At 39.5% G+C, this 24142-nt stretch overlaps 1 protein-coding gene across 1 annotated transcript in view; it reads right to left on the bottom strand.

The window, feature by feature from the left end:
* TRUB1 (TruB pseudouridine synthase family member 1) overlaps window positions 1-23859 on the bottom strand; it is a 37311-nt gene extending 13452 nt beyond the window's left edge. Inside the window, exons 1-4 of the mRNA XM_039237659.1 lie at window positions 23552-23859; window positions 20274-20372; window positions 14425-14480; window positions 5584-5665 (exon numbers count right to left, since the gene is read on the bottom strand). Coding sequence (XP_039093590.1) covers window positions 5584-5665; window positions 14425-14480; window positions 20274-20372; window positions 23552-23834 — 520 coding nt within the window. The 5' untranslated portion in view covers window positions 23835-23859. The remainder of the gene's footprint in view (window positions 1-5583; window positions 5666-14424; window positions 14481-20273; window positions 20373-23551) is intronic.
* Between the last annotated feature and the right edge of the window lie 283 nt (window positions 23860-24142).

The following is a 24142-nucleotide window of genomic DNA, read 5'->3' as shown; positions in this document are numbered from 1 at the left end:
AAGCTTCTAGAACACAGGAAAATATCTTCATGCTTTTGGGGGAGGTATTTTTTTTTTAACCAGGTACCAAAAGGACTGGGCTAATCACAAAGGAAAAGACTTAATAAAGTGAACTAAACTTAAACTAAAAACTTCTGTTTTCCACAACACAATTAAGAGAGGTAAAAGATAAGCCACAGAGTAGGAAAAAATATCTGTAACACATGTAACAAAAGAAGAACACATACCCAGAGTATACAAAGAGTTTATACAAATTATAATTTTTAAAATGGCAACTCAACACAGAAAGAAAAAAAACCCCAAAAAGCAAACGGGCAAGAGACCTGAACAATACACAAAAGAATATGGCTAAGAAGCCAAAACACATGATAAAGTGCTGAATCCCATTAGTAATCAAATTACTATCACAATGAAATACCACTACACACTTATCAGAATGGCCAACACTAAAAGCCCTGTAAATGCCACATGTTGCCCAGGACGTGGAGCAAGTGGAACTCCATTTATTAGTGGTGAAAATCCAAAGTTATACAATCACTTTGAAAACTGTTGATAATTTCCAGTACAGGAGGATTACCCTATGACCCAGCAATTCCACTTGGGTATATATCCAAGAGAAAGGAGTATGTGTTCACCAACCAACAGGTACAAAATACACATAGAAGCTTTATTCATAAAGTCCAAATGTCTATCAACAGAGGGATGTCATATATGGAATGGGGCTTGGAAAGAGTTTCTAGGAATCTTCTATTTCTTGACTGGACTGGTAGCGGCATGGAGGTTTGCTTTGTGATAGTTCACTGAGCTGCAAATTTAAGTTTCATTCATTTTTCCTTGTGTAATATTTTATAATAAAAAGGTTTAAATACGAATAAAAGGCACCACAAGATGACTAATACCCATCGACACAGCAGGTGTGCTAGAGTGGGTGCTTTAGTTGTTTAAATTGCAATCTGAGACCCAACTGAACTCGTCAGCTTCCTCCAGGAAGTGCGGGCAGCAAACCACAGTGCACGAGGAGCCATTCCCAGTAGCTACATGAGCTCCGTCCACTCAAGAAGACCTTGGTAACATCCTATCTTGGGCCCTAGGAGTTGCAGTGTTTAGAAAAGAGGATTAGCATGAGATAGCACTTTCCTTTCACATTTCTTGCCTCCCAATAAAAAAAAAAAAAAAAAAAAACCCACAAGAGAGAGAGAAAAACCTATTCTTATCACACGAGCAGTCAAGCCTTCCCAGAAGCTTGGCCCGCATCTAAGACAGCCTGGGAAGCCATGGCCCTCGTGTCCTGGGCTCAGTGAAGAGCAGATGAGCACAATGAAGCCACGTGTCCTCAGAGATGCCTGCAGCAATCCTGCCTAAGACTTAATACCCGGATGGGGCCAAGAAAAGAGCAGCCCAAGGTAGGAGGAGGCTCTGCCTTCTGTGTGACTCAGCTGCCATCTCGCCGTCCTCTCCTGCCTGCCTTATTTATCCATACTCCGTGCTTTATTTTATTCTACATGCCACAGACTGTCCTAGACACCAAGGAAAGAGACATGGTCTCAGCCCCACAGTTTTGGGATTAAGACGCAAATGTGTACTTACAAATGGTGAAAAGCTATTTAGGGATAAAGGAAGGTGCCATGAAAGAAAAGAAGGGCCCTATTAATATGATTTGAGCTTTGAGTCTACGGAGCCACTCCCGTTTTCTTATTCTTCGGCGCTAACTTTCAGGTATCTGAAACAACAGCTAAAAATAGCGCTTGTGTAGCTGGAACAAAAGTGACGTAAGAGCATTCATTTGCCACTTACTGCATACGGCCTTAGTTCCCTGACCCCTGTGTCAGTTGCTCTCAAAAAGTCAGTTAAGAACTGCATCTTGATTGTTACAGTGACGTGGTAGGGTGGCAACAGCAGCTGCATTTCGTCACCGGGGACTAGGGATGGCGGACGTCCCTCCACACGCAGGACAGGCAGCACAATGAACTGTTCTGTGCGCTACATAACTTCTGGATGTCTGCCAGATAGTCATGTGGGTGAAAGCCTGTTGATAATCACCTGAGGCTACACTCTCAGACCATTTTCCATTTAAACACAAAGTCTTTTTGTCCTGTTTTTCATATACTGAATTCTCCAATCCTGGGCCATCAACACAACATACCTGTGTCAGTGTACACTTACGGCATGCGTATCTGTAAGTGTCGGCATCTGACTACTTCATTGTGACTGTTAGTGTAGTAACAGCTGCGCATTTACATATCAACATACTTATTCTATTATGAATTATTTTTATTTCTTCTTTATATTCTGTTTGTTGTACTATATTGACTTTTTTCCTAACATGTAGGTAGGGGAGAGTATCTCTGAATTTTATTTCAAGATCGTAAAGAAGGCGTTATAACATATTGGTATTGGTTAGAGATCTCAGTACTGGGTCTCAGAGGGTTGAGAACATGAGTCCATCCAAGTTCTCCGTTAGACAGAAGTTCCTAAAGGACACGGGCTAGGTCTCATTTATCTTCCCCTGGGTACCTGCTATGGCAGTTTAAGTAGATGACAAACATTTGCTAATTTATTTAAATCACAAAGAAAACTCGTGTCAATAAGCAAAACCTGTTGAGCTTTCATTTTCTGGGACTACAAATACTATTCAATAAACTACAGGGAGGTCTTTCAGGGCCTGAAGAAAGTTAGTTTTTCCATGACTTAGTTCAACATACAATCAGATGATTTTAATAAACTAAGTTTTCTTTAAAGTAAGTAAGGTTACAAACTGCACAGTACAAAGTAGAGTTTTTTTTTAAACTCCGGGGCGCCTGGGTGGCTCAGTCGGTTAGGCATGCAGCTTCAGCCCAGGTGATACTCTCACGCTTCTTGAGTTCAAGCCCCGCATCAGGCCCTCTGCTATCATCACAGAGTCCCCTTCAGATGCCCTCCCCCCTCCCGTCTCTGCCCCTTCACTGCTCATGTGCTTTCTCTCTCTCTCTCTCTCAAAAATAATAAATCAAAAAAAAATCACTTAAACTCAAAAATGCTTTAAGAGCAGGAAGGAAGTGTATGTTTAAGTACATTTGACTCTTTTTTTTTTAATTTTTTAAAATGTTTTATTTATTTCTGAGAGAGAGAGAGAGAAAGAGAGAGAGAGAGAGAGAGCGAGCATGAGCGGGGGAGGGTCAGAGAGAGAGGGAGATACAGAATCTGAAACAGGCTCCAGGCTCTGAGCTGGCTGTCAGCACAGAGGCTGACACAGGGCTCTAACCCACGAACCATGAGATCGTGACCTGAGCCAAAGTCGGACGCTTAACCGACTGAGCCACCCAGGTGCCCCATAAGGACAGTTGACTCTTGAACAACACAGGGGTTAGGGTTATGGAACCCGCATGAAGTAAAAAAGCCTACGTATCACTACAGATTCCCCCAAAACTTAATTACTAAGTTTGCTGACTGAAAGCTTTGCCGCTAACATACACAACTGATTAACATATATTTTGTATGTTATATATATTATATTACATATAGCTTATAGTAAGCTAGGACGTTACTAAGAAAATCATAATATAAACACATGAACGGTACTGTACTGTATTTATTTTAAAAACTCATGAAAAAAAAGGGGGGGGGGGCACCTGGGTGGCTTAGTCGGTTAAGCGTCCGACTTTCGCTTAGGTCATGATCTCGTGGTTCGTGGGTTCGAGCCCTGCGTCGGGCTCTGTGCTGCCAGCTCAGAGCCTGGAGCCTGTTTCAGAGTCTGTCACTCCCTCTCTCTCTCTGACCCTCATCTGCTCACGCTGTCTCTCTCTCTCTCTCTCCTAGAAATAAATAAAACATTAAAAAAAAAAAAAAAAACTCATGTACCTGGGTGCCTCAGTCGTTTGAGCATCCAACTCTTTTGATTTCAGCTCAGGTCATGATCCCAAAGGATGGTGGGATTGGGCCCCACATCAGGCTCTCTGTGGAGTGTGGAGCCTGCTTAAGATTCTCTTTCCCTCCACTTTGCTCTTGCTTGCTCTCTCTTTCAAATAAATAAATATCCATGTATGAATGGACCCACACAAGACACACTGGTGCTATTCAAGGGTCAAATGTATTTTCATCACCTTAGTCCTATTCTAGTACCTCCTACTCAATGAACTACACCATCATGTGACCAGCTTTAAAATCTAGAAACCTAGGTCATGGTTGACAACATCCTCTTCCTCACTACCCTATCCCATCAAGAAGTCTTATCAATTTTCTAATTATATAGGTGCTTTATATACTCTGGAAATCTGTGACATCGTCCTACTGCCCTTTGCCTCTTTAAAAGCTTTCTGATTGAAAATTGTGGTTGGATTTCCATTAAGTGAGGGTCTGCTATTGTTTCCTAATAATTTCAAGGATAATTCAACACCTGTTTCTTTAAAACGTCAACATAAATCAGTGATTTGTCTTTTGATTATGCTGCTTGATTAATCAAGTAGGATCCTAAGTTATATATAAATCTTATCAGGACAAGTGAAGCTACTCTGACCGGGGAGGAGGTTGGTCTAATTACTGGGGCAACACATAATATATAGTGAGGATATTTGACACAAAAACTTAGGAAAGCCAGACGCTGGACTGGCTAAATTAAGAAGAGGTAACATTAAACACAAGCAAAAAACAAAACAAAAAACAAACAAACCCAACATGGCAGAAGGCCTACAAATAATTCACGACTGATGACATTATAATGTAGGTGAACGGACTGTGCAAAATGGCAAGGGCTGCATTACGAAGAGCACTGCACTCTGAGAGTTGCTAGGAAACCATCTCACTTATCTATCCTCACTTAAAGTAGGAAGAGAAGGAATGGAAGAGAAATTAAGGTGGGGCCCAGTGAGTTGTGTTTTCCTTCCAGAGAAATAGCCTTCCCTGCGTCATATTTCTTAAATACTGTGAAAGCACAGGAACATAATTAGTTGTAAAGCACTAAACTTGGTGCATTTCAAAAGCTAAGAAATAACTGCAAAATAAATAAACAAACCATGCGAAGACACAGATAAAATCTAACAAGGCAGTTTCTCTCCTTTTTCATTTACTAGGGAAAAGGTCCTTATTCCTAGCTATAAATGTTTTTTTTGGCAAGAGAATTATTGGGAAGATTTCTGAACATTAAAGAAAACCGATTATAGGGAAAAAGGCAATTATGACAAATGATAAATCTTTATTAACAAACCCATACCAAATAAGCAACAATGTGATCAAAACTGTCAATGGTATTAACCTAAAGAAATGTACTAAGAGCTGTAACAATCACTGGTAATATCGGGTAAAAGATTTATTTTTAAAATTCTGAATTCACAGGGGCACCTGGGTAGCTCAGTTGGTTAAACATCTGACTTCGGCTCAGGTCATGATCTCACAGTTTGTGAGTTCAAGCCCCGCGTCGGGCTCTGTGCTGACAGCTCAGAGCCTGGAGCCTGCTTCAGATTCTGTGTCTCCCTCTCACTCTGCCCCTACTGTGTTCACACACCGTATCTGTCTCTCACAAAAATAAACAAACATTAAAAAAAAATTCTGAAATCACAGACACTTTGTCTAAATGTGAACAAAGGGGACTATGTTAGACAAACGTCATACCGTAAGGCTTTTCTTCTGTTACTTTGCCCGTGGAATCTAGAGTGTCGGTGGCTTTCCCCAGCTCTCCAATGGCCGTGTACCTCTGGAAGACAGGAAGCAAAGGAGAAAAATAGGTCATCAGGTAAAGAAAAACTTATGCAGGTCTTCAAGTTTTATATACAGAATTTTACTAATACCACCAACTTGAGACAAAATAAAGACAAAAATAAGAGACTGCGGCTGTTTTGTTAATTTGTGACACATGAGAAGCACTTATATAAACTGGGGAGGGCTCGCGAACTTCCCCCACCAGCCAACATGACAAAGAAGAGCCTGATTTTACTGACAATCACGGCTTTATGACAAACATATTGTTGTTACGAGCCAGTTTCTAAGACCAGTTTTATACCGGGCAGTTTTGATTCTGGAAGGAAAATTTCAGACATACCTATGAGGAGAGAGATGGTACAATAAATCCCCACGTGGCCACCGTAAGACCCAACAATTTTACCATACATACCATTAAAATTAACTTTAAAATCCATCCATTTACTACTTCTTATATGAAATACTAAGACTAATCTTAGATACTTGATTAGATATTTAAACAAAAGCTAAATATGCAGAAAGTGAGCCAATTAGTACAGGAGAGCTAGTGTCCTTAATATTACATGTGTTTTCTGAGTAAAGAGAAATGGCTACTTCTCAAGCTCTCTGAAAGGAAAAAACAATCACTTCTAAGAACTGCTCATTATTCACAAGTGAAGAATTAGAGCATTCATAGTTAACTGAGGACTATTTTACTTCTCACCTCAGGGCACGCTGGTGTCACATATTGTGTCTACTACTTTCCTTTGGTCAAATTCAAGTTTTATTTGGAACATCACATGAAGCAGTAAGAAGAATGCGAGGAATATAATTCCCACTGAAAAGATTCTGTAGTTATGTGGACAACTGTTTAAAGAGGAAGCTCAACGTACTTTGCAGAAACATACGCTTATTAATGACAAATTTATTATGCTAGCAAAGGAACCAGAGACAAAAAAGAGAAAAATATTAGAACTTGAAATTCCCATGAACAAGCATTTTATACCAGCCTAAGGTTGCCCATGGATGAAATCACCTTCTATTACATAGCTCAAAATAATTTTTTTAAACAATGTAATACAAGAGGGAACGTTCTAATGCATTTGAATTAGCTTTCTAAAAATTTCGGAGAAAGACAAATGCCCTATGATTTCACTCATATGTGGAAACAAAATAAACCAAGAAAAAAAAGAGACAAACTAAAAAACAGATGCTTAAATATAGAGAACAAACTGGTGGTTACCAGAGGGAAGGGGGGAGGGGAGATGGCAGAAACAGAAAAGGGGATTAAGAGAGTACATTTATCATGATGAGCAGAGTGATGTATAGAATTGTTGAATCGAATATAACACTGTATGTTATACTTGAAACTAATATAACAGTGTGTGTTAACCACACTAGAATTAAAATAAAATTTTAAAAGTTCAAAAAAATGTTATTAGTATCGACAAAAATTAGTTTCTTGTAAGTGAACATTCAGTCTCATCACCCGAAATGCTCTACTCCTGCTTCTGTATTTCGGAACAGTCAACCTGGATTAGGCATACCATGGAGAGAAGCATATACAGCAGGGAGAATGGGAAGAGAGTGGACTCAAAGGTCTGAACCCTGATTCCATCACAAAAAGTAGGTTAAGTTAGTCTTTCAGGCTGGAACCTTGTTTTCCTGATCTTAAAATGGAGATAATAATAGTACCTCAGGAGAGCTTTTAGAACAACAGTACCTGGCCACAGGAAGCAACATAATACTATTATCATTAAAAAAAAAAAAAAAGATACAGAATGATTCACAGTAACAGTGGTTGGAATGACTCATCTGGTTATAGTGAGTTCCCATAAGAAACAAGAAAGCAAGAAAATGTTCTGATTTTTGCCTTAATCATCTTAGGTCTAGTTGCATAAGAAAAACAGTGCAATCTATACATCACTAGAAATCATAGCTGTTTTCTAGTTCTCCTTGAACCTTGAAAATTTTTACACTATTCTATGTAACAAGTTTTAAAAGGAACCTTTTAATGTTGGAACACACTTTCCAAGTATGCAATCCTCCTTCTCATCTCTGGACTCCAGGGGTTCTGGTACATGCTATTTCCCTACCCTTGAGCTTCCTGTCTTCTCTAGGAATCAAACCCAAAACCCTGTTATCTTTCAAAGTCACTCTACTAATTCATCTCAACTTCTATTCACTCACCTGGCAGCATAGCTAAGAACAGGTGTTCAATACATAAGAAGAAGGAAAGCCTATATCAAACCCACATTGTGTATTCATTCATTCATTCATTCATTCATTCACTAGTGTATTCATTCAATCATGTTTCTTAAGGATTATGAATGTACAAAATATTCTCCTAAGTACCTGTGAGAGATAGGAAGATATATACTGATCCTTATCTTCCCAAATTACAAACTGTTAGCTTGGACTCTGCAATGCTGTTCTACTGGGTTTTTTACTAGACGGAAACATGGTAGCAGTTTAATAAAAAAGTTGCTGACATACTTACATACATGCTGGAGAAGTTCTTATCTGTGCAATTCTTCATATTTCACCATAATTTTGGGCACCCACATTGCACCTGCCTAGTTTCAAATCCTTCCAGGTTTTGCAGTTACACTGAATCTGGCTACATGCTGGATTCTTCTAAAGGGAAATAATACTTAAACCAGCAATTCTCAAACACTGTGGTTTTAGAACCCCTAGAAACACCTGGAAGTTACTGAGAAACCTCGGCACAAGTGTTTTTTTCATATGAGTTCTATCTGTTGATACTTACTCTATTAGAAATTAAAGCTCAACAATGTTTAAAACACTAAAATACATGCACACATTCCATTAAGTATCAGAGCCACCCTATCATCGGGTAACCTCTGAAAAACCACAATATACCTGTGTGATTGCAAAGCTATGAGAACAGTTTTGACTTCAACAGACCCCCCCTCCCCCCCCTCCCCCGAAAAAGCCTCAAAAGTCCCTGGACCACACTTTGTGAACGGCTGGTCTAAATCATAGCTGTTTTCTAGTTTTCCCTTGTCTAGTTTTCAATTATGTTGTGATAATTGTCTTTTAATTCTAGTCAATGATCTGCAAACTACTTAGAAAAATCCACCCAGACAGTTAAGCCTCCTAGTGAAACAAAACCTCACCACCAAGAAGATATGGGTTAGAAGAAAAAAGACATGGCAATGTATATATTTAACGCTACCATTTTATCCTCTGGGATCTAAAGTATTTCCGTTCACTGGCCTATATTCTACACAGAGACAGGATGCATACCTGGGAATTCTGAAATCTATGAATGTATTCATTACAACATAATTTGACTACACGAAAACAAATGGAGGTCCTGTGAGATTCTTAAAGAGGTGTCCACTGAACTGTGTGCTCTTTGAGGTTCATGGTTTCTCACTGACACAAGCACTACTCTCTTCTCTACCTCACCCATCTCCAAGCTCCCTGACCCCACAGCAAGGTACTAGCTAGACATAGCTTTAAGAGCTAATCGGCTTTTGTACCCTTCAGAAGAAAGGGAAATGTTTTTGTGTTACAGAAAGATAATCATGTCCATCTCAAGTAGGCAACTGCTTTTTTGAGGCTTATTTTGAAAGCTTGTGATTCAAAGTTTCATGAACAAACAAAAGAATATTATTTACGATGAGGCAGAAGATTTTTTTAAAAACCTACCAAACCAACATGTGACTTTGTTTTTTTTGTTTTTTGTTTTTTGTTTTTTTCTAGGAGAGAGAGAGAGAGAGAGACAGCGTGAGCAGGGGAGGGTCAGAGACAGAGGGAGATACAGACTCTGAAACAGGCTCCAGGCTGTGTGCTGACTGTCAGCACAGAGCCCGACGCGGGCCTCGAACCCACGAACCGCGAGATCATGACCTAAGCGAAAGTCGGACGCTTAACCAACTAAGCCACCCAGGCGCCCCAACAACATGTGACTTTGAATGTCTTCATTAAAAAGGCACAACTCTTCATAGATCCTAAGTGTAAGCCCTTCCAATTTTCAATATAGTACTTATGGAATATATGAGTATTAATAGAGTGTAAAGACAAGGTACACATTGGACCAGCCTCCGGAGAAAATGTCGGAAATGCACAAGTCCTGGAGAGTTGGATTTTGTTTCACAGTAGCGATATTAAAATCACACCTCAGAGTTGACATTGACTGGTTAACCTAAAGATGCCACTGTATACGTGGGGAAAGTTACGATCTTTTGAACACATCTGGGGTGGAAAAGTTTGGATACCCCAATAGTAACACTTTTTTAATTGCTGGAGGCCTACAAAGCTGCTTCCTGAGGAAACACTGGCCTCAGATGCCTACAGGTATCGCTTCGGTTTACCTCCACAGGGATAGGGGAATAGCCTTACATCTGGATAATGCCAGTTAGTCTTTAAATGGCATCAGTGATTTCATACTCTGCTCATGTGGTTTCTAAAGCACATATACAAGTAACTGGCTTTAATCAGCTGATCCTTCCTCTTTCTGACAAGGGCCATGTTTTGCCGAGGCTACCAGAAATCAAAGATCCGGAAAAAGAATGAAATTGACAGTACTCAAGGACTCCAACAGAACTCACCCAGATAAAATAAATGTCAGGGTCTGTGGGACATGTAGTTAGAGATGCAACAGGTCTGGAACTCAGGACAGAGACGCGGGGATACGTGAAATACCTGCGAAAAGTGACATTATTGACCCTTGAATAACAAGGGTTTGAACTGTGTGAGTCCACTTAGATGCAATTTTCCACAGTACAGATGTGTAAATGCATTTTCTCTTCCTTGTGGTTTTCTTAATACCACTTTCTTTTCTCTAGCTTACTTGAATAATACAATATAAATACATATATAAAGTATGTATTAATCAATTGTTTCTGATATCAGTAATGCTTTTGATCACCAGGAGGGTATTAATAAGTTAAATTTTTAGGGAAAGTTATATGGTGATTTTTGACTGTGTGGGGGTCAGTGCCCCTAACCCCCACATTTTTCAAGGGTCAACTATAATAGGATTTATCGATCAACTTCTGAATACAAGGCATTATACAGAAAACCTAGAGGCTTTATATACACATTATACATGTACACACATGTACACATGTACACACATGTATATACATGTACACACGTATATACATGTACACTTTATACACAAAAGAAAGCAGAAAATGACTCAAAAGAAACATGATAATTGGCAAAGCAAAGAGCACGATAAGATAGGAGAGGAAGCAACGAAGAATACAGAGAGGGTCCCTTAAATCTTACACTGATCTGAATTGGAAGGAACGCAAGAAAGAAAGTGGGTGGTCAGAATAGTCTCTGGTCTTGAAAGAATGGAACAAAATAATCCGATGGCATAAAGATTTTATTAAAAAGGTCAGCACTCCACCCATTAAATGATAGTAGCTGTACGAGGTGGCATTATGTTGAAATGGATTCTAAGGATGTTCCTCGGTTCAGCAGGAAAGAGTGTGGGGCCACGTTCAGTTAACAATATCTCTAATCACGACTGGATGGTGAGGGAAGGATGTACTGCGATATGGCTGTCATGTGAACATCGAGTATCTGCCATCCAAGAACTAAATAATTCTACTCTTGAGGTAACTCCACCCTACAGCTACTGTAAGTCTAATTTTTCTAGTAGCATTGTGATGTGAATAAAATTCATCATACAAGTAGAAAGTGGAGAAAGAGTAAACATTGGGTCAAACTGTAGGTCTGTGCCTACCTAGGCACAATTACAGGCATCAATGAAGTAGAAAGAAAAATATCCAGAGGACATCATATATACGGTTTAGGCTGTTTGATTAAACTTTTGTTTTTTATACGTGTATGTATATATAGGGCCACAATGTAGAATGAGTTTCTCACTGTGGGTTTTGGGGGAAAAAATGTTTGAAAGCAATCTCTGAAATTGCTTCCAGTGATACAGACAAAATCTAGTTTCAAGAAATTTATTCATGGGGCACCTGGGTGGCTCAGTAGGTTGGGCTTCTGACTACGGCTAGGTCATGATCTCACAGTTCATGGGTTTGAGCCCTGTGTCAGGCTCTGTGCTGACAGCTCACAACCTGGAGCCCTGCTTTGGATTCTGTGTGTCCCTCTCTCTCTCTGCCCCTCCCCTGCTGTGCGCTCTCGCTCGCTCTCTCTCTCTCAAAAATAAAAATTAAAAACTATTTTAAAAAATTTATTAACAATTTTTAACTACTTTTGATAAAAATGTTAATATTCCACATAGTTAAATTCAAATGACTTATTTTTTAACAGACACATATCTAAAATGAAAAGTATAAGAAAACAAATAGCTAACAAAATAATAATGCTTATTTTTGAAATGTGAAGCACCCAAGAGCTAGGTTTCCATAATAAGATGCACCTGGGGTTTTCTATTTAGGATACAGTAATTCAAGGATCAGTGATTTCACTGTATAACATTCTGCTTTCCTAAGCTGAATACCAAAATGGTTTGTGATAAATAAAGCCAAAACCAGAGCCAATAATATATTTACATTTCTGGTCATATTTCTAGAAATATTCCTGAAATTTATATGTAAAACATTTCAATAGCGTATTTGTAGTTTCGGGAGGAGGGGAGAAGTGAATAATAATTTTTTTTAATTTTTATGTTTTATTTATTTCTGAGAGAGAGACAGCATGAGTCGGGGAGGGGTCAGAGAGAGAGGGAGATACAGAATCTGAATCCAAGCTCTGAACTAGCTGTCGGCACAGAGCCCGATGCGGGGCTTGAACACACGAACCTTGAGATCATGACCTCAGCCAAAGCTGGACACTTAACCAACTGGACCACCCAGATGCCCCAATAATGAATATTTGAAAAAGAACAAATCCTTAATGTGAACATAGCTTTTTTGTTATTATCATAAAAGTGATCTGTTCATTGTAAAGATTTTGTAAAATACTAAGTAATGTGAAAAAAGAAAATAAATATCTTCCATAATCCAGTATCAAAGTAACCACTGTCTATATGTTGAATTTAAGAAACAAACATTAAGCAAACGGCAAAACCCTGTATCAGAAACATTTCTAGACTCCATGTGTAAGTATTTAAGCACAATGTACATATTTACCAAAACAGTCAAACTCTGCCATTCCAACACAATTTCTGTAGTCTGTGATTTTTCAACACCAACATTTTAAAGGTTAATGCAGCAAGCCACACTGAAATGTTTCCATTTACCTAAGGTATTAAGATCCTTTCCAACTGAAAGATACATATTTCTATTCCAGTTGATAACTAAAAAAGGGATATCAAAGACAGTGTGTTCTCTAGGGCTTTTTATTTTAAGAAAAGCTTACTTAGGCCACTGCCACTCAAAGTGTGTTCCATGGGCCAGTGTCTACGAGATAAACTCAGAAAACGCGGCTGTTGAGAAGCGTACTTAGCAACCTGACACTGCCATAACATTTAAACTATATTTTACAAAAGTCATCAAGTAGTCTGCAACAAACTGGAAAGTTTTCTTTTAAATGGTCTTTGCCCATTATATATATTTTAAGAAACAATTTTGACAAATTCACTTTATCAACTATTAAATAAAAAGTTAGTCTACGAGAGAAACTCAGAAAACGCGGCTGTTGAGAAGCGTACTTAGCAACCTGACACTGCCATCACATTTAAACTATATTTTACAAAAGTCATCAAGCAGTCTGCAACAAACTGGAAGTTTTTTTTTTAAATGGTCTTTGCCCATTATATATATTTTAAGAAACAATTTTGACAAATTCACTTTATCAACTATTAAATAAAAAGTTAGTCTAGGAACTTGCTGAAATACATCTCTACCTAGTGGCTTATTAATCTTCCCTCCATAGGCATTTTCACTGGCCCTCAGCCCCAATCAGTATTAGAGCACCTCACTGCTGACTAGAACACAGGTATTATTGTCTCCTGGAGAGCTGGAAGAGACACTGGAGGGGATCAAAGCATTTTTCCTAAGGAAAAACTGAGAGGCCCAGAGAGGTGAACCCCTTTGACATGCAGACTTCTACCCTCTGGTTGAATGCCTGAAGCAACACACAGATTTACAGAGTTTCCTACCCCTCTGAATAACCCTTTCTCTCTCTTGGTGAATGATTGTACTTATCATCCTAAAGAAGCCTCACTTTTCTTTAGTAAACCTTCTTGTAACCATTAAACAAGGCAAGTCTTTTGTTGAAAAGTGCATGGGTTACAAAATGGTATTGTGTCTATAAAAATTCCAAAGTTAAAGAAAACCTGCCAATAGATGTCATGATCTGTAAGTTCTCTTACATCGAAGAAACAGATTTATATAAAAAGACAGTATAATTTTTTAAAATTATAGGTATTGCAGAATTTTTGCTTCTATAAATCAATCTTCTTTTCAATTAAGAATTTCCAATTTATAGGGGTGCCTGGGTGGCTCAGTTGGTTAGGTGTCCGACTTCAGTTCAGGTCATGATCTCATGGTTTGTGAGTTCAAGCCCCACATAAGGCTCTGTGCTGACAGCTCAGAGCCTGGAGCCTGCTTTGGATTCTGGGTCTCCCTCTCTCTCTCTCTGCCCCACCCCCACTTCCACTCACATTCTGTCTCTCTCTCAAAATATAAACAAACATTAAAAGAAAAAAAGAATTTCCGATTTATAGTTTCAGCATTTCAAATCTCAGATATCATGACAGGTAATTAATGTTCAGGAATGCACATAGTATTTTTTAATTGATCAAAATCCAAAACATAAGTCATTAAGAAAAACATTCAAGAGAAAAGAAAAGCAAAAGTTTTCCAGCATTCTTACCTTGGATCCTGACAACATACTGGTCAACATTTTTGTTCCCCTTCCGATTCCAACCACTGTAAATCAAAGAAAGAAATATTACGACATGCTATTCTGAAAACTAGGTTTTTAAAATATCTATATATTTTGGTCACAATTTCCTGGAACATATAATAAAAAGTTGGAAAGAACATCTATTCAGCATAATTAGAGGGCTCCTCTTACTCTAATCAGTTTAATTTGTCATGCAACTTAGAAATTCTAAAGAGAAGATGGGTGACACATGTTTTTCTTCTCCAAGTGTTAAACGTGATGGAAGACTCAACCTAGACAGTTAGATCATGAAGTTTTAGAAGAATCTCCAAAGATTCACTGGAATTTTATATGGGCATCAGTGAAAGATACATGGCACAATTTAACCACAATATAAAGCCTTTGACAGAGTTCATTATCAAGCAAAGCAAAAGCCATCATCACAGCTAATGAACCATTTAGAGATGATTAGTGTCCAGTAGTATACAATCAAGAAAACAGAAACATAACAGATCAACATAAAGAAGAATCCAGGGTAAAATGAGAGCTTGAAGAACGTATATTCACACAGACCATCTATTAAGTACCACAATGCCTACCTATCTCTTCTATATCAAATTCTATTTATCCTTATGACAACACATTCCACCAGGTGAGAATGATGGTTAACAATCATTTCTGCACTTGAGAGCAAACAGATTTTTGTAATAATTGAAGCATTTCTCATCAATGGATACGATTTTGTAAAAGAACACAATATAAACATCACAATTCAGAATTACAAGAAAAAAAACAAGGAGAAATGATCGGCAAGCTGAATTATTATGGACATTTACAGTGAGTTTACCACGTATCAAATTCCAATCTCAATGTTTCCCATTCATTAGCTCATTTAATCCTTATAACAACCCTAAAAAATAATACAATTATCCCTATTTTATAGATGAGACAGTGAAACTCTAAGAACCTTGCACAGAATCTCACAACTAGTATATAGTGGAGTTAAAATTCAGATCAGACTGTCTAACTGTAGACCCCCTTCCTTTTCATCCTTCTGCCACTTGACTCATCCAGACTTTCTTCCCACTGTCATGAGCCTGAATTAGCCTAAACCACAACCAGTCTGATTGTTCTACATTCTAGCCCTTTCTCTTCCAATTCATACCATTTCATAACCACTTCCGATAACCTGTACTGCACACTACGAAGCCCCCAACAATACTCAACAGGGTCCCCATGCCTATGGTACCAACACTTTTTATTCAAAATTCATCCTTCAAAACCTAGCTCAAGTCTCAACCCCTACATAAAATCATCTAAGCTTCTAGGGTAGAGTCATACTAGCACAAAGACTAAGATAAAAAAAACGTTGTGCCTTTAGTATCCTCTGTTGAGCACACTGCTCTTTAAATGACAGCTGCTGCCGCCCAGGCACAAACTTTGTATAATAATAACAAAGATCTGGGGTGCTGGGGTGGCTCAGTCGGTTGAGCCTTCAACTTCGATTCAGGTCATGATCTTAGGCCTCTTGAGTTCGAGCCCTACATCGGGCTTTCTGGTCAGCACAGAGCCTGCTTCTAATCCTCTGTCCCCTCTCCCCACCCCTCCCCTGCTCATTCTCTCTCTCAAAAATTAATAAACATTAACAACAACAAAAACAAGATCCAATGCAATTTTGTTCCATTTAAGACTCCCCAGTCAATATTTTTGGAGCAGCTACCACACACACAGTCCCAAGAACAACACTTTCAATGAAACAGAACATTTCCTGACTTTGAAAGAGTTTATAACCTTATGGGGAAAATCTCATACAAATGAGAGAAATTGCAAGTGCTCAAAAAAAATGGTTCATGAATTAATGATAAGAGCAATATGATAATATATGATTAAGAGACAAAATGAACACAGAATAATTGCTGTAGGAGGTCAAGGAAGGGAATACTCTGAACACCTACCAGATAATGCTTCTTTCAAGCATTTCAAACAGAGTTTGAGTTGCCTTAAAGGATGTTTAGAATCTGAACATACAGAGAAGAGAGAGGTTCTAAAAAAGGAACGGACTGCACACATTCTCAGATACAAGGATGAGCACAGTGGCTTTATCAACCAGAGTGCAGGTGTCTTAGAGTGGGCTGACATGTGTGACTTCACCCTGGTTGAAACGCTGATTTCTCTGCTAGTTCAGTGATCCAGAAGGGTAGATTTTGAAACAAGAAGGCATCTTAAGGTTATCCAGCTGAACCTTCCCATTCTTCATCCAAGAAAACTAAGGCCCAAAAGACCTCTGTGATTACACTGGGTCCACCCGGATATTCCAAGATAATCCCTTTGTCTTAAAGTCAGCTCATTAGCAACATTAATTCTATCTGCAATTGTAATGCCCCCTTGTGATAGATCCGAACATACGCCTAGATTCTGGAGATTTTGACGTGGACATATTTAGGATTTTGAGAATCTTGCAAGCCTTCTTTATAGAATTATAGATCATATATACTATATGTAATATAGGGTAACCGAATTATAAATCTAAATTTCAGGTTATATCTTAAATTGTCAGCTAAAGTCTTAAATCTGTACCATTAATATTACAAAGGAAAAAAAAATAGCAAAAAACAGCCTATATGTTGAAAGTAAAAGTATATTTTTTCACACAGGTTCGGTTTTGTTTAAAAAACCTTTTATAAAGCACTTTACCAAGTAGGGCTATATCTGTATGCTATAAATATTTTAGAGGTATGGTAGATATTACCCCTTTCAAGAGATAAACAAATGGAGATTCAGAGAGATTATAGGTTTTCCCAGGGTAGATATACTTAGTAAATAAAGCAGCTAGACCACGGACACATGATGATTAGAACCCAGTGTTTATTTCACCATATAACCAAAATCAACTTCTAATAGTCTCCAGAACTACTAATTTAGACAATGAATATCCTTTATTCTGTGACTAAATACCTACATTTTTTGAACTTTATTCCTCATTGAGAACTACAGGCATTAGAAGAACAATTAATACATTTGACATATGCACATATTATATCATCTTAAAAGTCCCTGGATGATCAAATATAAATTCAGTGTCCAAACAGGAAATTAATTCCAATGCAACTACTTCCACTCACACAAATCTTAGCCAAATGCCTGCCATTCATAATACTAAAATGGAAATTTCAACAAGATCTCTTAGCTTGGGGTAAAAGATAAACTTATTTATTCACTGCCCTGAATGTTCCCATCCTCTGCATACCAATGAGTAAAAACCACCAGAAACTAATACAATCGGTCCATTCATAAATACACAGCAGACCCTATCCTGGCTCTTCTTATATTTTGGTGTTGTGCCTTGGAAAACAGTGGAACAGAATGGTTACAGCAAATAAACTTCAACTTATGGAGAGCTGAACTGATAAGAACTGAGAAGCCAGTGGTAGGACCAATCGATAAGAATGTGGTGACTGTTGGTAATCCTGCGATGAGCCTGGGAGGCAGCCAGGAGGGCCAGCTATCTGCCATGCCAGGATAGGGCAAAAGCTTTGGAACTGAGCATATCTGAGTCGAAATCCTGACTCTGCCAAAAGCTACAACAATGCACGATCTCTCTGGGTCTTCAATTCTTCTTCTGTAAAATGATGAATAATAACATCTACTTTAAAGGATACAATAGGATTAAAGTACATAATTCATGATGCCCTAAACTGAAGACGTCACACAAAGTAAATTGTTCAATAATTTATCATTAGTTATGGCAAGAAACAATAACTTGGTCAGAATTTGCCTATTCAAGTTCTCTATTTCAGGAAAATGGATTTCCGAATGTTTTTTAAATCTATTTAAGCCTTAGTAAAGATATTTTTGCCAACACAAATGAAATAAAAACTCTTAAGTTTAGAAACTGCAAGCTCCTATATTGTTTCTAACTTTCTTGAAAAATAGAATTTTCAGGGCACCTGTGTGGCTGTTGGTTAAGCGGCCGACCTTGGCTCAGGTCATGATCTCGCAGTTTGTGGGTTCAAGCTCCGCATTGGGCACTGTGCTGACAGCTCAGAGTCAGCACAGAGCCTGGAGCCTGCTTTCAGATTCTGTATCTCCCTTTTCCTGCTGGGTCTCTCCTCTCTCTCTCAAAATTAAATAAACATTACAAAATTTTTTTAAAAAAAGCAAAGAAAAATAGAATTTTCTTCACCAATTTTATCCTTTTCTTCTAAATAAGCATTCATTTCCTTTGGAGAGCTTAGATTGAGTCTGTTGTTTGTATCTAATTTTTTAGCTTTAATAAAATGGAGTGGACACTGTAGCACAGTATTTTATAAACCACGAGCCACAACTCATTAGTGCATCATGAAATCAATGTAGTGGATTACCAATTAGCATATCATGAAGTCCATGTAGTGGGTTACCAACATTTTTAAAAAATGAAACAAAATAAAATAGAAAACACGAGACCATGTAAAAAGTAAGTATTGTCCTATTGAAGTTTTTTTCTAGGATGTAGGGACAGGAATCCCAACTTCTATATTTTTGTGACTATGGATACAGTTATACAAAAAGTTTGTACAGCATACACTATGCAGATACATACTTCAACAGTCCCTAAAGGTAAACGTTAGAACCTCTACCAGATGCGTAATAAATAAATAAATAGGGATGGATTATTTTTCTCCTGTCAATCAATTCTACCTATCTGCCTCTACAAACAGTAAAGTGCTCACTGTACCCCTCCAAAAGAAAGTGTGACTTCCTCTCAGGAACCAGAAAGCCCACTTTCCCAAAAGAGCTGATCTCTGAGATTAAATGTGATATAGGCAGAAAAAAGAGCCAAATACTTGTCAGGAATCCCCATCACCACCCCCAGGCTGGAAGATTCAGAAGCGGCTAAGACTTACAATGTAACATAGTCATGTTACACGGCAGCATCAAATGGGAAAAGGACACCAGAGAAATTCACCCATTGGTTTCCTTATTCTCTCTTCCACCTATGAGTGGGGAGACACTTGAGCACACTCCTACCTCCAAAATAGAAACAGCAGTAAGGTGTGCAATGTTCCCACTCCGGGAAACCTACCGGAAACTCAGGACCTGAAGTTCGTATTGGAGAGGATGGGAGGGATGGTCACTCAGGCACATCTGCTTGGGTGGAAGGACGAAATTCCAGCCCGAAAAGGAAAGCAGGTGTTCAGCATCAACCACACTGTTCACACCAACAGCTGAGGCACAGCAAAAACACCCTTGACAGATAGAGAGGGGAGGGGACACTCTCAAAATCCAAGTTCCCAGGTGCCTGCCAAGGGCAAGCCTTGTGAGCAGGGCTTTCTAAACACAGCGATTTCAGACCTGCTCTGTTAGCCCTTCTTCACACATACAAACCTTTTCTCAAAGTCCCATCCACACACGAAAGTGGCTATTTCTAATAGTTTCTACTAGTTTGTACCAGTTCAGGGCTTCCTCAGAAATTATATAATTTATATAATTATATTTAGGTATTATAAATCCAGTAGATCTAACATACCCCAAAGCAGACTGAAAATGGCAGGGCTTTAGTCAATCTTATCTGTTCTCAATCAATCTTTCTTTTCTTTTTTTTTTTAAAGTAGATTTTGAGAGCGAGAAAGAGAGAGAGAAAGCGCACTTGTGCACAAGTAGGGGAGGGGCAGAGAGAGAGGGAGAGAAAGAATCACAAGCAGGCCCCAAGCTGTCAGCACAGAGCCCTCAGGAACCTTGAGATCATGACCTGAGGCAAAATCAAGAGTTGGACGCTTAACCAACTGAGCCACCCAGGCGCTCCAATATCTTTCTACAATAAGTGATAGTTACATCAAATTTCCATTCATATCTCTTACCCAGAACTCCTCGGGCAGCACTGTCTAGGGTCCCTCCATGTCCAATTTTCAAAGTCTGCTTTTTCCTTTTGGTCCATTCTGGAGAAGGCATTCCAGCTTCTATGAAAGTAATTGGGATGAGAAATGGCAATCAGCAAGACAAATCAAGTAGGATCTCTATAAATAAGGGGGGGGAGGATAGATGGAATACTCAAAACAAAAGTACTGTACAAACTTAACAGATTAAGATGATAATATTACTAGCAAAGAACAGACTCAAAAATGTACAGACACTCCCTAATTACAATTATAAAGAAATAGTTGTGTAGAACCTAGAATTCATTTTTTTCCATTTTTAATTTTTTAATTTATTTCTGAGAGAGAGGGAGACAGCGTGAGCAGGGGAGTGTCAGAGAGAAAAGGAGACACAGAATCTGAAGCAGGCTCCAGGCTCTGAGCTGTCAGCACAGAGCCCGACACGGGGCTCGAAACCACGAACCGCGAGATCATGACCTGAGCCGAAGTCAGACACTCAACCAACTGAGGCACCCAGGCACCCCTAGAATTCATTTTTGAAGGGAAAAAAATTTTTTTAACGTGAGCAAACATCCAAGCTAACCCTGAAAAACCTAGTAAATTCCTAATGATAGTGAGCTGTTAGAGAATGATGAAAAGAAGTTTGTTTTTACATAGGCAGCTAGTTTTACAAGTCCGCAATTTCATTTCTAATTCTTTTCATTTCCTGGTATTCTTTTCTGGTGCCCCCAGTTACCTAATGTTGGGAGTACCTCTCACAAGGCTACTACTTAAGAATATTAAGTTCCCAAAGGATCTTCACTGCCCTTCGCTCCAAAGCAAAATCCTCAATATTCCTTCACGAAGCTAATCTCAACAAAAGGTTATGTGGGAAGTGACTAACAGGTTGCCTCTCAACCTCTGAAGCATTTAGATTTAAAGAAAGAAAATGGCAACCCAGCCCATCGCGTCCTCCCAGTATAAACGGAAATAATGTTATCTGACCGTGCTTTGGAAACCACAAGACACTCTAACAATAAATTATTATTACTAGCATTATTAGTGTTATATATATCAATGTATTGACATAATATTGGCTACTGAAGTTCAAATGAGACAGGGCAAGAGCAGAACAGCTATATTGATCTCCATCTCCCAAGCCCATCAAACTTCCCTTATAACCACAGACACCGAGAAGACAAATAAGAGAGCCAAAGAAAATGCAAAGTGGGGACAGAAAAAGGAAAAGAAGGAAAGCTGAGCAATAATGGAGGAGCCAGATTAGAAGGCCAAAAGACATGCTGGGCTGCTTGGCCTGACAGAACACCGTCTGTCTGGAACACAGTCCTAATGCCACCCTCTGATTACATCACCATGCTTGGAAGGGTACTGCTGTAACACAAACCCATAAGCATAGGCCCACGCTTCGAACCCTTCACCTTTCGCTTGTAATGCACTATGGATTTCTCATCTGCAAGTTTATAGAAGACTTCTGGAGAACTCTTTGTATTTTTCAACTTGACACTCCTTCGAATATGAAGGCCCACAAATATGCTTCTTCCCTTTGGTTCCAAATGTGCCTCTTTCAAGTTCAATGACACACCACCTCTACTGTATTGGAATTTCACTCACCCTACTGGTAACATTTATGGAAGAATGTTTGTTAAGGTCTTTTCTAATGTAATGGGCCTTAAAAGGATTCAGATAGACAAAGAAGAGCAAGGATTATGAATCAATATAGGAAAAGGCCAGAAATGTTAGTAGAGGCTATTTCCATTAACGGTGCTCTACATGAGTGGGTGTCAAACCTGGCTAGCATCAGAATGTGGTGCCTTGGAATCTGTATCTTTTAGAATCTTCCCAGGTAATTCTGACAGCCAGTTACAACGGCTTTTGGGAAAGTCTGGTCTAGCTAACATACATATAGAATAGGCCAACCAAGGCAATATAGAAATGGAGTAATGAGAATATCTGCATCTGAGTGAGCAGCTTCTGGAGGACAGCCTACCAGTGGCCTTGAAACAATGTTTTAACCAAGTTTCAACAAGAAACTTCAGTGCCCTTGAAGGCAGATTAACCAGAAGGCCAGGATATGGCTTCGATCCTATCAGAAATCTGTCTGAGCCAAAGGTGAGCTAACAAATCAGGCCAAATGAAATTCCTTCCTTCGACATTCCCTGTATGACCCATTCTTACAGGTAACAAAGTGCAAGGAAAGTAGCCAGAATGTACCTATTGCCATTAAACATTTGAATCTGCATTGTGTCCATTTTAATTAACAAATTCCTATAAGAATGATTTCTTTTGCATTTAAAAAACGTAAAATAAAGTTTGCCAAGGGACTCTAAACAATGTTAAGAAGAAAGTTCCTGTAGTACTGTTTTTTTAACAGGGTCAAGTTCAGGGCAGCCTTGAATTGGCTAAATAGTTTTACCACCAAAGGCTGCAGAAATGTCTATGCTTTGAGCTCGGTTAAAGGAAAAGACAGTATCTTTCACCTTCACTTCTCTAGAGGCTAGCATAGATCTGGCTTAAAAGGTAGGTATCCAATAAATCTAAGGTTCCTGGATGCCACTGTCTGAAATAATCTACTGGGCTGATGAACTGAGATCTTTCAGGCTTTTTTAAGACTCCCTCAGCGCACGTGAAGAAACAAAAAGAATGCTCTTCAGTTAGTGTGTTCCTCAAAATGTGATCCACAGCCTACCTACACCAGAATCACCTAGCACAACCTTTTAAAAACGGTTTCCTGAAAATACCCCTGAACCTCAAAATCACAACCACTGGGTTTCAGGAACCTGCATTTGTACAAGGGGCTCTAAATAATTCTTATGCCCACTATGTGAAAACCACTGCATTAAAGTCTTGGTTAATTAAGTAATATCTGCATTTCCAAACCATTTTTAAGAATGCAACTTTGGGAGAAGAGAGCCAGTTCTTCCTTCAGGAGCAGCTTATCCACGTGAATCAAAGCAAAGGCTCCTGGGCGATCAGATTACAGAATTATTGGTCGGCCTTCCCAAGGGAAGAGGTTTATTTGTGTAAGTGTAGGGTTTTTGTGTTTCGTTTCTTGTTCTTCCCTTGAGAACGACAACTGCCAACTAGGCTAGACGAGTTCATGTCAGGGCAAGTCCAAGTTCGAGATGCCCCAGATTTCTGTCCAGAGCTAATCCAGTGGTCATCCTACCCTTTCCCCTCCTTTTATTTACGGAGGCACAAACGCGCAAAACAAGCCCATTGGCTCTCTGCGGCTTCCAGCCTGGTCCCCACCCGGGCTGCGGTACCTGCTAGCAGCTTCTCCTTCAGCCGATTCAGCAGCTCGGCTGAAGTGGGCCCTTTGGGCTTGTGCACGGCGAACACGCCGCTCAGGGACAGCAGCTTAGTAGCCAAGGCGGCCTTGGAGACCGTGGCTTCGGATCCGGTCCTGGCGGCGGCCACAACCGCCGCGGCTGCAGCCGTCGCTGATGAGGTGGCGGCCGTGGCTGCGGCTGTTCCTGCAGTTTCAGGGACCTGGGCTGTGTCTGTTTCCGAAGACGACGATACCACCGCCGCCTCAGCAGCTGCCATACTTTTTCAGCCCAGACCTGTTTTGTATCTGAGGAGTCGCACGCTAATGACGCAACAGGAGTGCGCCCGACACCCCTCCATCTTTCCCGTACTTCGAAACTGTGTAGATGGGAGGGGCAGTCGCAAGGGCCTCTGGGAATTGTAGTCCATGGCCTTTTGCGGCAGGCTCGGGGAGCTGTGCCTTCCCAGGGCTCTAACGGGAGTAGTTTTTCTCCTGTACCGCTATGTGCGTCTTAGGTCGGGTGAGTTGGGTTCTGCAAGTGTAATTTGGAGTTCCAGTCCTAAACTGCTGAGCCCAAACACAGTCT

Source organism: Hyaena hyaena, unplaced genomic scaffold (assembly GCF_003009895.1).
Source record: "Hyaena hyaena isolate Hyena2069 unplaced genomic scaffold, ASM300989v1 scaffold_128, whole genome shotgun sequence".
Taxonomy (NCBI): domain Eukaryota; kingdom Metazoa; phylum Chordata; class Mammalia; order Carnivora; family Hyaenidae; genus Hyaena; species Hyaena hyaena.
The sequence above is the reverse complement of the archived record's forward strand: the minus strand, read 5'-3'. Positions and strand labels throughout refer to the sequence as shown.